An 18554-nucleotide genomic window follows, 5' to 3' on the forward strand; every position below is an offset into this window, starting at 1 on the left:
AATTCAAGTGCTAAAATCATCCTAGAATTGTGTATCAAGAAGCCTGTCTCTCCAGATGAGTTTGCTTCCCTTAATCTAATAATATGAACTGTATACCCGTGTCTTTTTTTGTGGCCCAGGGTACCCAGGAATTTAGCTTAGATCTAAAAATGCTCAATTACCATCAGTATCCTAACCTAGGTTTCTGGCACAGTCTTTCCCCTTCTCCTAAATGATTTCTGACATAGATTTTAAATCAGTTATCCTGTATTCCATGTGTCTTAAACCTATTTTATGGTTATCTAAACTCTTTTTTGAAAAACAGAGTATTAATAAATACCCCCTCATATGGGCCACCCCTGCCCACATTCCTGGATGGTAAGGTCATGCTTTATTTGTCATTACCCAATGCCCCACAGGGAGTAGATAGTCAGTAAATATCTGTTCAATTGAGTATTCAAATCTCTTCCTGGGCCCTATCCTCTCACTTGACTTCAGCTCCCACATGTACAACCATCTGTCCTCCGGTCACTCTAAAATGCCCCAACTCACGTTCTCCCTTAAACCAGCTCCCCCTCCTAACATTTGCATCTCAGGCTAGTTATTCAGGCTTAGCAATTTCAAGGTCATCTGTGACTCACTGTCTTGATCCTGTCAGTCACAAAGTTCTGAAGCTTCTCCTTTGGAATGTTTCCTGTACCGGACCTTTCCTTCCAATTCTCATTGCCAGCGCTATCCTCCAGATCTTTAACTCATCAAGGCTGGATTATTGGAACGGCTTTCCGGCAGAGATGGCACAAGGGAAGGCAACGAAACTTTACTGAGTTCCTGGTATGTGTCTGTTTCTCATGCACTCTCATATTTAATTCTCGTAACATTGCTAGGAAGCAGGTATTATTTTCTCTTTCATAAATAAGAAAACTGAGCTCAAAGGAAATTGCCCAAGGTAATATACAGAGTAAAATGCAGAACTGGGATTCAACCTAGGGTCTGTCTGACTCCTATTCTTCCTGGCACTTCGTGCTGCTCCTGATTTCCTCTTTGCATCCCCACAGACATCCCCAGCAGCTTGCACTTCTTAACTTCTGCTTTTACTGTCACGCTTCTCTTCAAAACAAAACAAAACAAAAACAAAAACAAACTAGGTCCTCCAGCTGATTTTCAGGGATGCTGACAGCCTGCCCCACCCTCCCTAGCCAACCTTCTTCTCCTTGCTCCTCAGATTCATTCTGCACTGTCTTATAAACATATTATTCTGTTTATTTCTGTACTGTAAAGGGTACAAGTATAAAATATCCTATACCATCAAGGATATTTTTTTGAAAAATTAGCAAGGTTCTTTTCGATTTTGCCTTTCCAAATACAAGATCTTGACCCTGGTTAACTCGGGGACATCTTGCTTCAGTCTTGGGGTGGGGGAGGGATGCAGTATAGAGTTGCATGAGTTTAGAGGGAAATAAGATAAATTTTAGAGGAGGAGTGCACATAGAGAGATCAAGGTAATTTTTAGTGGTTTTTTTTTTTTTTTTGCAAGAAAAATGGGGTTTTGTAAGCAGAATTTTGGAAAAGGGAACTTGTCTTGAGGAAGAATCTGCTTAGTTCCTTTATTTCTCTAATTAATTCCAAAAGAACCTGATCACTGAGTGCTCTCATCATGCAGACAAGATAATTCTCCCACTTTTGACAACAAAGCCATGATGCTTACTGTCCCGGGAGAAGAAAGAAATAACAGAAAGGAAGTAAAAGTCAAGATGTGGATTTAGTAAGGTGAGGAACCACTGAGGGTAGGGGGATTCTTGCCCCGCTTGTTTGATTTGGAGATCTGGAACAGTCCTGCCTGGTTAAGTAGGGAATGGTCTGGGCTTTCTCAAGCCACCCTCAGCTTCCATGTAGTGTGGACCCTGCGCTGAGAGCCAGGGAGCCTGCACCAAGACTAAGGACGACCGCTGGGGCTGTGAGCTGGACAGAGGATGTTGCAGGTACCCAGCTTTGTAGCCCCCAGGAGCTGAGCTGAAACCACATATGCCAGAGAGCACATCTGGGTGACAAAGTCAAGTCAGCCAAGATCAAGTTACTGCCACTGACAAGCAGCACCCAGCAGACAATGAACACTGCCCGGAGACCGGAAGAGTCAGAGAATAGCACCCTTTCCTCCCTCCAGGGGACACATAAGCTCCCCTCCCCCAATGCCCAGATGCTACAGAGAAGAGAAGGAGCGGCTTTCCAAGAGCCTGAGCAATTTTATCCAAGTGAGACAGTATTTCTTAAAAAGGAAACTTACTTTATATTATCAAACTAAGAGCAGTGAAATTGGCCTCACAGCATCCCTCCAGAGTGCCCTGAACCGGGGGTGGACATGCGGACCAGAAAGAGACTCCAACCCCTTATGGAGATTGCAGGGAGGAATCAGTAAGCAAAGGTCCCTTAGACACCGGCTCCGCAGCACAGGGAGACACTGTCCTAGTTGACTAGATCCCTGCGATAATGTAGGTCAAGGATTCCCATCTTACTAACCCACATAATTGCTTAATTGCTTAATTAACTTAATTGCTTAATTTATTGGTTGCTTAATTCACTTGTTGAATGAGAATGAATGTCTGTTTAGCAAGCAAAAAACAAAACAGAATTTTAAAAACTAATTTAAACCACAGATTGAACATTTGGTTAACTTTTTTCCCCCACTAGTCAGCAGGTAGGAGGCTCAGGGGAAAGGCCTGTTATGCGAGCTACGTGCTGCCCATACAAGTTGTTCTGGTTTCTTGTTCCTGCTACACCTGCCTCTGGGATGTTCCTTTTGTTTCTATCCCTGGGCATACTCTTATTCTTGCCCTGTGCCAATTCAAATCCTTCCTACCTTCTGTGGTCCAGCTTACATTACACCTCCGGAAACAGAGGGTAAGGCTTCACACGGTAATAACTAGAAGACCTGCAAGGTTCCGTTCATTCTGAAATGTTGCCTTCTGAACCTTTCTGAAACCATTTCTGACCACTTCAGCCTGACCTTTTGCAATATTGCTAGTCTGCCCATAAATCTATACACTTTTTTTCCCCTCTCCTTGATTCTGTCTCCTTGATTATTGTCTCCTATGATATTCATGTCCCCTAAGTCTGGTTGAGAAAAAAATGCCCCATGCTTCCTATCTTATTTTTCATACTTCTTAGCCACCTCTATAGTGCCTAATATAGTGCAGTGTATGTTCAAAAATACTTGTCAATTGATGCTAATTCTACAGATAAAGTGACTCAGTCAGAATGTTAACGTCCTTAAGGTCACTGAAAGGAAGAGAATTAGAAAATGAGAGCTCAGAGGTTCTCTCCTAGGGTCTCTCTACTTTACCATGCTGTCTCTAGGGAACAAGAAAAACGAATAACAAGTTGCAAATCAAAATAGCACTATTAAAATATATATAGGCTGAGCTTATGTATTGGAATACTTTGGTTCTATAAAAACAGTTTCTAAAATGGCTCTTTGGGTAGAATCACAAGCTCTTTAGCACTCAGCAACAAATGGACATTATTAAAGAAGTCCTCTCAAATCTTTTACCTAAGAATTAAGCAGCTACTCAACCTATCTAGCAAGCCAGCCAGCAACCAAGCAAAGTAAACACCACCAACAACGTGAGCCAAAGCAATAAGAATAACAGTCAAATTGTTTTGACTAATCAGTTCACCACACTGAAGGAGGCAAATGTGCCCACCGGCTAGGATCCGGTCTGTCCTTCTGTGAAGGGCAAGAAAAGCAGGAGGAGCCACGGAAGATAAGTAGTGAGAAAAGCACAGAGGAGGGGGAAAAAGTGTCAGAGAGCCACCACCATGTTAGCTACCATATTAGGGATGGTGATAATTGGAAGTGGTAATGAAGGTGGGAAGCAGCAGGCACCTGACCGAGGACAAGAAAGTCAGAGATGAAAAGTCACAAAAGAGACAAACCCCACAGTCCTCCAGGGAAGCAGGCACCTGTCAGTCAATGTGGTCGCCTCTGGAGACATCTGACAGCTACACGCTACGCCTACGTGTGAGTGTGCTCGGAACGAGGAGAGGGCATCTGACAGCCTCGGTAATGTCACGTTTTGAAAAATCTCTTATATGTGTATTCGTGGAGGGGAAGCAGTAGAGTGGCGGGGCACTCTGAACTTGAGTAGCCCCGACGAGCACCAGCGCGCAAGGCTAGAGTCGAGGCAGCCCAATCAGCCCGACTGTCTGGTGTAGCGGGGACTGCGCTACGGGTAGCGCCGCTTTCCACACCACCTGCTGCTGAGCCTGCCTCTACCGTCACCACGTACAGTCCGACAACATGCTGTCACGACCGCGGCCAAAGCAGCAAGACAAGGCACTCCGCTCCAGAAACAGGCACGCGTCACTTTCATGCCTAAAGAGTCCCACCCCAGAAAACGGTTAGAATGTGGAGATTCCAGAACTTCCAAGTCTGGAGAGAGATTTGGATCTCCACAGTCATTAATTTCCTGAGAGTTTCTGTTGGCCAGTGTTATATTCAGAATTCTCCATGCATCATTTTAATAAATCTGCTAATTTTGGTATATGCCCTAATGACTCAGCCGGAGACGAGAAGCTGTTGTTGGAGAGAAGCTCCTGTCTCTGCTCTTCATCGCTTTCCCCGTCATCCCTCTCAGGAAAGTTCTGCCAGACCCTTTAGCAGCTAAGACCAGAAAAGCAAAAAAGCTTTTAAGAGTGTGTTGTTCCCTCTAAAAGTCCACTGGGAGCAGAGGTGAGGACCTCTAAGCACTGCCTGCATGAGTTCTTGGTGGTGCTTCTTAAACGTATGTGCCCAGAAAAGCGTTTAGGTAAATGCCTTCTAGAACTTAGATGCTTCTGTTTCCGGGAACTGCGTTTTGTGTGTAACTCCATTGAACTGACTATTGTATTGCTTTGTGATTATCTGCTTTCGTGACAGTCTCCTCAACAACACTGTAACATACTTAAGAGCAGAGACTGTCTCTCTGTATCTCTATAAGCCTGGCTGTTAGTACACGGCTGATGAATATCTATCTATCGGAGGCACAGATAGATGTGTGTGTGCTTAAAGCGTTAAGACTGAAGACCTAGGGAATAGACACTTTTCCCCTTCAGATTCAAGCATACCCTTGGTCACATAAAATAATGTGTGGAAGTAGTGGTGGAGGGGAATTTGGAGTCATTCTTCTATAAAAAAGAATGTCATGAATACATTAATATAAATTAATTATCAGGAATTAAAGTAATGTAAACAATCATTCTTCTTTCAAAACAGATTTCTGCTTAATCACATTCAATTCTTAGTTACACCACAAAATGACTGACGAATCTTACAGCTTGTGATTTTGATCTTACATAAAGTTACATTTTTTCAGGATAATCTGAGGGCAAACAGAGGATACATCTTAGAATTAATAAGCTTTTATAGTTAATAATTAAGCTTATCTTCAAAAACAAACTCACTTATTAAACTCAGTACTTTCTAAAACAAATTTTTATTATTTCAGTAAGATTAGTGACAATGAAATTAGAAATGAAATACAAATTCAGTCTATAATTGATCAAGAACGTGAGATAAAATGAACTCAATAATAAAATCAAAAACCTCTACTGACCCAAGAGAAGTTCATATTCAGCTATTTAAACATATTAGTCACTATCAATTAGATATATATTAACTTCTAATGTTATTAAAAGCAAAAGGATCTGGTTTTCTATCATTGTCATCCATATCTGAAGTCAAAAGTCTGAGGTTTTTAGATTCTTGTTCCCATCTCATCACCCTGCGACCTATTTTTTAACAGAGAATCCATATGCATCAGTCCTATTTGACAAAATGTATTTAGAAATGCAAAACTGGTGTAGAATATTTAGTAATGTCATGCTCTTTCCTTAACACGTCATGCACTTGTGGACATTTAAATCTCATTTTTAAAAAAAGGTCTAGGGCCAAATTCATATAGTCACCTATTATTTGAATAGTGCAAAGAAAAGAGGGGAGTTTTCTTTTGAATAGGGGAAATTTTCTGACTAGATAAGTGTAGACAAATACCCCTGACCTAGATACTAAATTAAAGACAAAATGCTATAACAATCCTAATTATTCTCATAAAGTCACTGCTGAGCCCCTTATGCACAAGTGTGAATTTGGCACCCATAGTTCCCAACTCCAGACCTTCTATCTGGGGCCAGATTCCTCTGTGTGCACCCTGCACAGGCCACTCTTCTGGCTCCCCTGCCAGACTGATAGCTACGTAGTGTTGATTGCCTGAAGGGGGCTATCTCAATCCTGAGCCAGGAAGTTGAAAGTATTCCTTCCTATGGAGAGCAGAGAGCTCTGCAAAAACAGCTGTCTTCCTCCCATTACATTTCCTGTGAAGTTTTATAAGGAGAAAACATGAACAGACAGACGTTTGCTATCCTAGCACAGTAATGAGAAATTCCTAAAGTTCTAACCTACTCTTCAGATGTTGTCCAGGATCCTTTTACCTCTTTTATATTAAGATAAGAGAAAACCATAAATGATATTTGGAAGGGGTCAATTGTTCCTTGAGATATTCTTATCTCCACCCACCCACCCCCGCCCAATTCTTAATCCTCCTACTTAGTTTACAAACTTTCTCAAGTTGATCTGCCATCAGTAGTCAAATTGAAATGATGAATTAATTGAATTTCATAAATGAGTTAATACTAATTATTAGTTTCCTGTGTTGCTCCTCCTAGGAGTAAATGCATCTAAAATTTCTTTGAGGAAGAGAGAAATGCTTAACCCAAACTCGGCCACAGTGTAAACATTACAGTCAAAGGAAACTGGAGATTTCACAAGGCCTGGGGCTTCTGTGAATTCAATGTCAACCTTCAGCTTCAGTTTCTCAACTGGACTAGATGAAATCCTTTTCGACTCAAACATTCTAATCTTCATCATATTCTACATTAGTTAAATTTAGGAAGTGTGATTCTAAGATGATTTTAGTTGGGGGATTCAGATGATCCTCAAATCACACTGTATAGATTACTATCTACTTCATTTGCCTAATAAGATCAGTCATAATTAAGAATAGTCTTCCTTCTGCAACCTTGGTTCTGTTAATAATACTGTCTTCATTTGGGCTTAAATGAATACCTAAAACACAATCGTAAGGATGTTTGGTTTCAAGATGATGGAATAAAGGCCTTTCTCACCCCTTCACCTCTCAAAAATTACCCCCTAAACAACACAGAAAACAAAGAACACAAATTTCATCTTCCATGAAACCAGAAGTATTTGTAACCACACACCACAATATATGAAAAGGAGATAAGTTGGAAGAATGGTGAATGATTTAACAGAGAGAAAGAAGGTCTAACCAGAGTGCCTGTAACAAAAAATAAGCTGATCTACCCAATACCAGAAAAGACTTGGAAACTAAAGGCAAAAGAAATCTCAGAAATCAGAGACAAGGCAGGAGCCTAAAATGGAGGAATCAGCTGAAATTTTGTGTAAGTGGTGTGTAGTAACCCTCCCCCTAGATTGCTAACCTCCAACTGATATGATCAAGTGACAACCCTCCCACATCCCTATAAGAAATATAGGATACAAAATCTCTGGAGAAATAGAAACAGAGATTCTCTAAATGTGGGGATACCAGGCCCAGGGGAGGGGAGGGACTAAGAATGGGGGGAACCCTGGCCAGTTCCAGAATACTAGCAGCCAGGTTTATTATCTCTCAACCCCTTCTCCCTTGTGACATTAAAAAAAAAAAGATACTGCATCTCTGAAATAAGAAAGAATGTTATAACAAAGGAATACTCGTAAGACAAAAAGAGCTCTTAGAGATTAAAAATATAATAGATAAAATGGAAAAAAATTCAGTGAAAGAGTTGGGAAATATAGTTGAGGAAATATCTCAGAAAGAACAGAAAAGACAATCACTGGAAAACATAATAGAAGAGATATAAAAACTAGGGGATCAGCCCAGGAGATCCAAAGTCCAAATAACAGGATTCCAGAAAGAAAGAAGAAATATGAAAATAACAGGTAGGAAATAATAAAAGAAATAATACAAGAAAACTTCCCAGAACCAAAGGGCATAATCTCCAAATACTGAAAGGGTTCACCAAGTATCCAGTTCACCGAATGAAAAAAAGACCCATATCAAGGCATATCATCTAGACATTTCAGAACAACACTAATGATGAGATCATTCTAAAAGCTTCCTGAAGAAAAAAAAAATTAAAAACCACAAACAAAGGAAGTCAGAGGGTTTTGGAAGGGATGTCTTCAGGAAAACACACACAGTAAGAGACTGTAAAAGATTTTGCTAAAGAGGCAAGAACAAGATGGAACAAATATTTACTCCATGAAAAACAACTAATTATAAAAGAAAAGAAATGCAATCATACTATACTACTTGACTCAGCAGTGAATAATAGTTACATGATCATAATAACGAAGACTTTAAGTAAGATATTAACCACAAATTGTACCAAACCATGTGATGAAGGATGGGGGAGAATAAAAGGTATAAGTGAGCGAAAATTGTTGCCTGAGAATACTGATGACATCTAAAAACATGAATAATAAGATAGCTATACCTGAAGGAGTTGTAAGTGGAATGAAATGGAGGGGACAAGAAGAAAAAAGGAGAAAACCAGGGAACTGCCATGGGTTTGCTGTTGTTCTTATAAGCCACTATTTTTAGCATTAAGTTCTAAAACTATATTCTTGCATTACTTTGATACTATATAAAATAATTTACAACAAACCAACAAAAATGACAACTCTCTACTGTACATAGTGAAATTACTACTCTACGGGATAAACTAAAAATATAATTCAAAGTTTCAGGTTATTAAAGGTCTCAAGTCTAATGCCGTGCTGTACTATTCTTGAAAATTATTAACTATGGAGAAACCTGCCCCTTCCTTAATAATGCTAGTTTGACTTCAGTCCTTAAAGTCCAACTTCCTATCCCTGGAGATTCAACAGTGACTTGGCAAATCTCTGATTTCCACGCCAGCGGTGGAAGGGAAGTGCTGCTTCCAGTCTGAAACACAAGCCAACATGCACAACACTGTTCTCAATCCCACAGCCAAGCTAAACCTGGACTGGAACGTTTTCACAGGCCGGTACCACAGAAACTAACATCCAAGTAGACAATCTGGGTTACGAGGCATTGTGTACTCATCTTCAGATCCCCTATCATACAAAGTTGAGCATCAGAAGCTCTATTATTCTTTTAAATCTTCTAATCACTCTGTGGCTTTATTTTATATAACTTTCAAAATAAAAATTGTATATATTTATGGTATATAATATGATGATTTGATATACATATACAGTTGACCCTTGAACAACATGGGTTTGAACTGTGCAAGCCCATTTGTACACATATTTTTTTAACAAGTATACTGGAAAAAGTTTTGGAGATCTGTGACAATTTGAAAAAACTCACAGGCAAACTCTGCAACCTGGAAATATTGAAAAAACTAAGAAAAAGTTAGGTATGTCATGAATGCCTAAGATATATGTAGATACTAGCCTATCCTTACATAGGCATAAGGTGAGTGACATTTAATTATAATATTTAAATAATTAAATAATGTACTTTAAATATATTTAATAATAGCAATAATGTTAGTTTTCTTACTGTTTTATAACTTTGCTTTCAAAGAATTACATTACCATATAGTATGCTTCTCTCTCTCTCTTTCTTTCAATTGGAGAAGATGTGTGTCAGCCTATCATCACAGGTAAGTTGTTTTAAAAAAACATGATCACGTTTCCAATACTGTATTATGAATATGGCATGGTAATAATACCATATGCCACAAGAATTTTATAACAGTTCATTTGTTAGTTTATAGGCTACTGTGAAACAGCCATATCGATTACACCAGGCTACCATAAAGCAATCATATTGCTGCTTCTTCGTTATCAATGTATGAATCATTATACCTGCAAATAAATATGAATTTCTTTTTCACATAATTTTTTCATTTTTGATGTCTAGTGTTAGTATCAATAATACATATAACGTCTGCAGTGTTTTGTATCATATAAGACAATATCGTTGTAGGTACTGACAGATGATTCATTTTGTAAACAGATGACATAAGCATGGTATCAATAAATACAGTACAATACTGTAAATGTATTTTCTCTTCCATAATTATGCTTTTCTTAATAACATTTTCTTGCTCTTACTCTATTGAAGAATACAATTATATAATATGTACATATAACATACAAAATCTGTGTTAATCAACTGTTTATGTTATCGGCAAGGCTCTGGTCAACAGTAGGCTATTAGTAGTTAAGTTTTAGGAGGAGTCAAAAGTTATACATGGATTTTAGACTGTGCGGGGAGTTGGCACCCCTAACCTCTGGGTTATTCAAGAGTCAGCTGTACATAGTGAAGTGATTACTACAGGCAAGGTAATTAATATATCCAGCTCCTCACATAGTTACCTTTTGTGTGTGTGTGATGAAGAAACCTGAAATCTACCCTCTTAGCAAATAGCCCAAATATGGAAACAACCTAAGTGTCATAGACCCATGAATGTTAAAAGAAACTGTGGTGTATATATATATACAATGTAATATCAATATTATTCAGCCTCTACAAAGGAGATCCTGCGATTTGTGACAACATGGACGAACCTGGAAGACATTAGGCTAAATGAAATAAGCCAGACACAGAAAGAAAAAAACTGCATGATCTCACTTATAAGTGGAATCTAAAAAAGTCAAATACATAGAAGGAGAGAGTAGAACTGTAGTTACCAGGGGCTGGGAGGTGGGGAAATTGGGGAGATGTTGGTCAAAGGGTACAAAGTTGCAGTTATGTAGGATGAATAAGTCTAGAGATCTAATGTAGAGTATGGGGACTATAGTTAATAATACTATATTGAATACAGAAGCTCTATTATTGATTTACTAAATAATCTTTAGCAATTGACAACTTCACTGTGTATCAATTTCCTCATTTGCCCAATGAGAAAACCTGCTTTAAAGAGGTGTGATTCAAGTTAATTCATTTAAATGACAGCATGAGGTATTATATAAACACAAATTACTGCTTTAATTATGACAAATTTTTGGCAGCACTTCCTCAAGAAAAACTAAACAGAATCCTCTCTTCTTTTTTTTTTTTTTTTTAAGTATGTTTATTATAATTTTTTTTTTTGGCCGAGAGGCTTGCAGGATCTTAGTTCCCCAGACCAGGGACTGAAGCCGGGCCATGGCAGTGAAAGCGCCGAGTCCTAACCACTGGACCACCAGGGAATTCCCCAGAATCCTCTCTTCTAGAAGCCTTTCTCTCTTCAAGATAACACTGCTGAGAAATCTAATGATTTCTTGCATGTATGTTAATGAGTAAGGATTGAGTCTTCTTACTAAAAGTATGGCAAAATACAAAGTTTTTCTCTTTATTTACCAAGTATTTGCCAACTATGGGTCAATTCTTCCCTTTTCTTGAACCTCTTCTCTCTAGGCGGCCTTGTCTTAGTACCACCTGCTCCTTCATCATTTTCCATGTCTTCTGCTTGCTACTCCTTCTTTCTGCCCCTCTAAACAAAAAAGTTCCCCTCAGAAAACTAGCTCAGGCTCCCTTTGTTCCTCTCTTCGCACTCCTTCCTTGGGTAATATCATGAACTCACACAACTCTATAACAATTCCCATTAGACAGTAGACGCTCAAATTCTCCCAAGCTTTAAACTTGCATTTCCATCTTCCTGCTTGACACTTCTATCAACATTATCTGAAAAATCAGATTCTACTCTGTTTGTTCTTTTCTTTTCAACAGTGACATCACAATCTTAGTCATCTACATCAAAATCACCAAGTCATCTCTGACCCTGCTTTCTCTTTAAACCCCTGATGGACAGTTAGCTGCAAATTCCCATAGATTCTTTGCCTATTCTCTTTTCTTATCTCGCCCCATTCCATCCCACCAGTCCTACACTATTACAGATCCTAATCTCAGCCGGGAAAGCTACAATAGCCCCCTAATTTATTTATTCACATTCTGCCAATTGCCACTTCAATCCATCCTGTTCTCAGAGCGGCTTTGATCAAACTGTTGCTGCTTTGAAACAATCAATGGCTCCCTATTGCCTCCCCTTGACATACAAGATCCTATACATTAATGCCCCAAATAAGCTATGTTTCAGTAAAACTCAATTGATAGTCCCTGGACATGCCTGGAATTTTGGAAGTGGGAGGGCTTGAATTAATTGCCCACTCTGTCTCTGCCTCCTATCCTATTTACTTTTTAAGGCTCATAAAGGTTTTCTTGATTTCTCCACAACCTTGTGTTGTCTATTTCTTCTTTGCACTTGACTCATCAGAGCTCTATCCTGTGTGTATGTATTTAAGCACTCATTTTACTCTAACTTATAGCATAATTGTTCATACATACTTTCATTTCCACCTCTCCCTTATGAGATTTTAAACTCCTTGAGTGCAGTAAAGTTGTCATACTCATCTTTGTGGCTCACTGTACCTAGCCTGCACTTTGCACATGTAAATGCTTAAGAAATGCCTTTGAATTAAAACTCATAAGGACTGCCTTCAAATGCTTTTGGAGTTCATCAGACATATTTAATAACTAAAAACTTCGAGAATGAGTTAATCTTGCCAGTGACGTACTACTTGGTCCTAGATTTGCAAACAATTGGGAAAAAAGAAGTCTTGTTTTGAATCAATGGTTGGATAAAGAGTTGTATCAAAGGATAAAAAAAAAGTCTTCTTAGTGATATAGTAGATGACACTTTTCTTCCTAAGTCAGTCTGTTTCAAATTCCCAGATGGAATACTGGAGCACGGAGCAGTGAAATGAGCAACAGGGTTATGCTAAGGAATCCTTTTGGTAAAAGTGGAATTCTACCCTGGGCATTCTGCTGGATGTTAAATTCGGCTATTCTATTCTGCCTACTAAAAATGACCCTGGGGCTTTGGTAGACTGGGTATCCTTCTCCAATTCCATCCTGGGGCTGTATGTTCACTTTCTGAGCTATTAAACTGTGGCCATATTCTACTCAAAGGTGGAATAAAGAGCTAATCTCTGCTACAGATATCAAGTTAGTCTCTGCCGTTACCAAGTGACAGGCCTCAAAGAAACAAGAAGAGCTTGCTGCTCTACCTCTAGAAGGAACCTTTATTAGTGGATATCTCCTTCAAATGACTGGGTCTTTTCAGCCAGCTGTATTTACTTTACAAAATAAGTACACTACAACATTTACCTGTTGAATTATGTAAAGTCAGAAGATAGATAGGAAAGATGTTCTCTTACGAGTTAGACATCGAGACTACATTAGAATTTGTCCCAGTGCTTTGTGTAATTGACCTCAAGCTTCAAAAAGCAAAGTGTGTAATCTCTGCTCCGCCCTACTTTCTCAGATAAGAGTGCTCTGGCGTCCCATTTATTGTGGATCTACGATAAAAGAAAAAAAAATCAAAGAATCAAGAAGTTGAGCTGGGTTATAAAAACCAAATTGGCGAAAGGAAAAATGGACAATGTCTTAAAAACTTAGGGAGGCGGGGAAGCGAGCTGGCCGCGCTTTAATCCGAAAGGACCTACCTTTCCTCCATTTCCTGGGCCATTTCCAATCCAGGCTAATCTTCAGCAATAAGTGAACCACATTGGGAAGCGTCGCTCGTTTTAAATCAGAAACCTCCCTTAGACGATCTACTCTCAGCCAATGATTTGCGTTTTTAATAGGCAAGTCCGGCCGAGCCAGGTGCGGGCTCTGACCAGCCGAGCAGTGCGCGACCCGACCGGTTCGAGGTCGCCCCAGAGACCTCGCACCCCGCCTGTGCGCAGCTTGCGGGCAGCAGGGGGCGCTGCGGAACCTCCGTCCCTTCCCGGGAGAACCCCTTCCCCGGCCCAGGCGGTTAGTACAGCCCGTCACGACTGGCCCCAAGTTCTCTACCTCCTAAAAAAGACAGACGCCCAAGGTACGTGACAAAAGAAACAGAGAGCACGCGCCCTATAAAACGAACCACTCTCTTCTTCATCCTCTCTGCGTCTCGCAGCTGGTTAAAGGCTGTTTCCAAAATTTAGCAATTAAGAAAAGTTGTTCTTTCTCACACGTTAAAGCGCGGGCCTCTACCTTTCTTTTAAAAAAGAAACAGCTACTGACCCTGAGCCGCCTGGGAACCACAACCAAGTACCTCAAAGCGGTGCCGGCGGCCGCCCCGCGCCCGCTCTCTCCCCGGGAGACCCGCTGGGGCTTCGGCTCCAGTTTACCCCCAGACTGTGACTGGACCGTCGGGAAAAGAGGTGACAGGGCAAACCTTCACCCCACACTCTGTATCGCATGCCGCCCCCTCCCTTCTCCCCACGCCCGACGGCCGGGAGCGTCGGAGGGGACTGAGGCTCCCAGGGTGGCTCCACGCTGGACGCCGGGAGGAGGCCGGGGTTCGAGCTCGCGCCGGGGTCTAAGCACACCTTCCCCTTCTTTGACCTCCCGGGGTCAGCGCCGGGACCCCGGGGTCCCCTGACCACGGGCAGGGGCACGCCGGTCCTCGGTTGCAGGAGAGCAGGCGTCTGCTTACTGGAAAGCGTGCCTGGCGTCCGCTGTGTCAGTCCGCGGGGCTGTTCCGTGCGCTCGAGCCGGGACGGACACCCCGGCCACGCCTTCGGCGCCCCCGAAGTCCCTCTACAGAGCAGCACCAAGGGTGCGAGACCCCGCCCCAGGTCCACCGTACACCCGAGCCGCCACGCATGGGACTGCCGTGGGGGGTGGGCTTTGAGGGTACGGGGCAAATGGCGAGGCGGCCGTGGGCGCGCCTTCCCGCCCCCCGCCAGGCGCCGTCCTCCCGAGGCGCGGGCCGCGGGCCGGCCGGGTACTCACATGTCGGGCCCCGGCGGGAAGGGCGGCAGGCAGTAGTCGTGCGGTTCCCGCTGCCAGGGCGCCAAGCGCGGCTCGAGCCCCCCGTTGACGCCCCTCCAGCCCCGTCGGCGGCGCTGCGGCTCCGCGCCTTCGTCCTCGCCCTCCTCCTCCTCCTCCGGCGCGGGGAAGGTCACCCTCGCTTGCTCCTTGCACTTGCTGACCTTGGTGGACATCGCGCCGGCCGCGGTCCGAGCGCGGGGATGCCGGCCGGCGGCCTTCTTCTCCACCGCCGCCGCCGCGCGGTCTCTCCGTGGCGCCCCTTCCCTACCTCCCGCGGCTCCAGCAGTCCCGGGCAGCCCCGGGCGGGGAGGCAGGAAGAGAGAACGGCGCGGCCCGAGACCGAGCAGTTAGAGGCGGGAACCAAAGCCGTGTCGCCGCCGCCGCCGCCGCCCACCATCCAACCGTGGGGGCAGCCGCCACGCCCGTGGCTGTGAGGAGGAAGCCCGGGGCCGAGCGGGCCGCTGGTGCTGGGAAACGCGCTCCCGCCCCGCGGCGGCGGCGACGGCGATGCCTCCTCCGTGCCCGTCTCCTGTCTCCGACAGCATCACTTGCTAGGACAGTACAGTTACTCAGGGTGAAGGAGAGGGAGGAAGGGAGGGAGAGAGGGGGGGAGGGAGAGAGGGGGGGAGGGAGAAGAGGGGAAGAATCAATTCCTTATCAGATAGTGAGAGCTCGAGAGGAAATCAGACAGACCAGCAGGTAGGGAGTAAGGAAATCAGAGAAACTTCCCTCCGCAATTTCCCCTTTCTCTTCCAAAACAGCCTTTCTCCTTTCAGAGATACAAGTTTCCCAAGGAAGGGAAAAGGAAGTCGTCTGGCTTGTTAATTTTCCTGCAGTTGTATTTACCCTGTTCAACTTTGTATTTGTTTCAACAAGCACCATTGGTTCGTTGTGTTACTTACTCTAAGACTTCGTTGAACCTACAGAGGTTTAAGTACATTTCCCTGAGTGCCAAGAATGGTAATGTTTTAATCGTGCATGATGCTTCAGGGGTTTTTAAAAATGAATCTCAAAACATCTAACAAGATTTATATACTTTTCAAGAACTATTTTCCAGCAAAATTTAAAGTATTCTTTTTAAAATTTAAAAATTGCATTTTAAAATTCAAGAGCAGTATTTCTTCTGGGAGAAAAGACTTGTGGAATTTTCGTCAGAAGGAGTTTTAGGGATCAAGGAATTTATCCCTCGTTTTAGAAATAAGAAAACTGAGGCCTAGAGAGACTGAGTAAACTACCCAAGGTACGTAATAGAAAACTCAGATGAGACCTAGGCAAGTGTATTTTCTAAAGCTTTCTATTGCCTCAAATAAACAGCTTTCTAGCAAGTCCAACTTGGAAGAATCACAAAAATACCAAGTACGCTACTATGAAATAACATACTCATTCTTACCATTGTCCAATTATACTGTATTTTTTTGAAGAGCAATTCTTCTCAAATTTAAACAAAGCACAAGGAAATTTAGCTCTTTTGAACTACAGTCTTAAAAAGTAAATAATATATTGTGTGTTTTATTAAGATGATAATGTCTGTATGTTTTAGGAAGCAATGATGTTTATTTACACATCTGGTACAGAAAAAACAATGTCTGGTGTTTTACAGTTGGAAGCACCCTTCCCATACCAGCACATATACAAGTAGAAGTGTCAAAATCCTCACAATGCAAGTTTCCAGACTCCTTCAATTCCACCTCTGAACTATCTCTAAAGCAGGACTGCTTTCCGTACCCCAAAACCACTGCTTCAGTGAAGGCTCCCATCATCCTCCCTGCCATCTAGTCTTTCTGCAGCCCACCTCTTCCCACACCATTTCATTCTCCACGCTGCTAGAGAGACCATGCTCAGAGCAAGTCTGATCATGACTTTTCACTGTAAAAATCTCTGGTGGCTTCCCACTGCTTTCAGGTTAAAATCCAAATTTGGCATGCCCAGCCCTTTGTGGTCTGACCTTAATTCTTCAGTCTCTCCTCCCATCCTCCTTCATATACATCCTAACTCCAGTTACGCTGAACTTCTCATTCATCACCCTGCATTCTAGCCACTTTCCTGTTTCCCTGCCTTTGTCTGTGGTATTCCTGTCACTGAAACATCTCTCTCCCCTCAGCCACCTGGCACACTTTTACTTTCCCTAAAGACCTAGATTAGGTACGGCATCCAATCTGATATCCCTCCTGCCTCCCAGTAAGTTCCCACAGCTCATGGTCCTCACCCATTGCACTCTGTGCATACTACAGTCTTACCAGTAGTCATAGCACATTGAAATTAACTCCTTATATTCCTGTCTCTTTTAAGCCTGAATTCCTTGAGGATGGTTTGGGATCTTATTTACCTTGAGCTTCTTGAGAGTTTATCTTTTTGTCTTTGCATTTAGCTCAGTACCTGATGTGCAGGGGAAGCTCAATAAATGTTGAATGAATTCAGGAAGTCTACAGATTCTTTATAATTATGTTAACAACTGCGTGAACTGCTTTTATGAGGCTCTGGATAGAAGCACTGTGGGAATGCTGGACTCACGAGGGTTTACTCTTACATACGGTGTTAGTTTCCTAGGGCTGCCCTAACGAAGTATCACAGGCTGGGTGGTTTAAACAATAGAAATTTGTTTTCTGGTAATTCTGGAAGCTGCAGGTCTGAGATCAAGATATTGATAGGGTTGGTTTCTTCCAAAGCCTCTCTCTTGACTGCCTTCTCCCTGAGTCTTCACATGGTCTTCCCTATGTGTCTGTGTTCTAATCTCCTCTTCTTATAACAACACAAGTCAGATTGGATTAGGGCCCACTGTAATGACCTCACTTTTAGCTTAATTACCTCTTTAAAGACCCTATCTCCAAATACAGTCACATTCTTAGGTACTGGTGGTTAGGACTTCAACATATAAATGAGGGACAGGGGCACAATTCAGCCCATAACACAAACTAACTCTCCTGGGCTGAGGGAACTGTTTCATCCAGAATCTGCTAACATTTTTATTCTTAAGAAGTGCATTCATGAGGTTAACGAAAACCCAGAGGAGAGGAAATCTAAAGAAAGTAGGTTCTTAGAAGAGAGAGGAAATAGGGACCTCCTTGGCATAAGCCAGCTTTGTCTTTTTGGTTTTCTTCTTTTGTAAAAGAGGGTCTATCACTGTATATATGTTGTTGGCTGTCTGTGTACTCATGAAATAAGTGCCTAACATGCATTCAAAATCCATTACTCCTTTGGAGAATGACAACAGCAAAATCAGTATTCAGTATTCAGAAAATCAACTGTTGAGGCTGGTTATTTTCAAGTAGAGGTGGTCACTGAAGCAGAAGAGAAGCATAACTTTCATGATAAGTCCAAATTAAATAAAAGCAAATTTTTAAAACCTGGTAGCAGAAGATGGATTCCAGTTTTCCCCCTGAATCTCTAAGAAATGCTATACCTTCTTTAAAATCTGTTTCACACACTGTGGAAGGCTCTGTTCTCTGTCTCTCTGTCTCCTCTCACTCTCCCTCTCTTCTTCCAGGATTGTCTGTAACACACCTAATAAGAAGACACTGTTGAGCAGTAATTCTTGCACCCCAGGATGAAGTTTAGACTTAGCAGTTTTCTCAAGGGAGTAAGAGCATGGAAACAGGTATAATGTTCCAAACAGTGCACATTTTAAAAAAAATTTTAATTTATTATCATTTATTTTTGGCTGCGTTGGGTCTTCATTGCTGCGTGCGGGCTTTCTCTAGTTGTGGCGAGCAGGGGCTACTCTTCATT

General features: G+C 42.1%; 1 protein-coding gene across 4 annotated transcripts in view; it reads right to left on the minus strand.

The window, feature by feature from the left end:
* TRPC3 (transient receptor potential cation channel subfamily C member 3) overlaps window positions 1-18282 on the minus strand; it is an 84834-nt gene extending 66552 nt beyond the window's left edge. For 2 of the 4 annotated variants that reach the window (XM_082462777.1, XM_082462776.1), the window contains exon 1: window positions 14790-18282. In XM_082462777.1, coding sequence (XP_082318903.1) covers window positions 14790-15001 — 212 coding nt within the window. In that variant the 5' untranslated portion in view covers window positions 15002-18282. Of the gene's footprint in view, window positions 1-14383; window positions 14638-14789 lie in introns of those variants that run through there. The other 2 variants (XM_082462778.1, XM_082462779.1) reach the window with 2 other exon arrangements.
* Window positions 18283-18554: the final 272 nt, after the last annotated feature.

Source organism: Balaenoptera physalus (genome assembly GCF_965194825.1).
Source record: "Balaenoptera physalus genome assembly, chromosome: 5".
In the NCBI taxonomy this organism is placed as follows: Eukaryota; Metazoa; Chordata; class Mammalia; order Artiodactyla; family Balaenopteridae; genus Balaenoptera; species Balaenoptera physalus.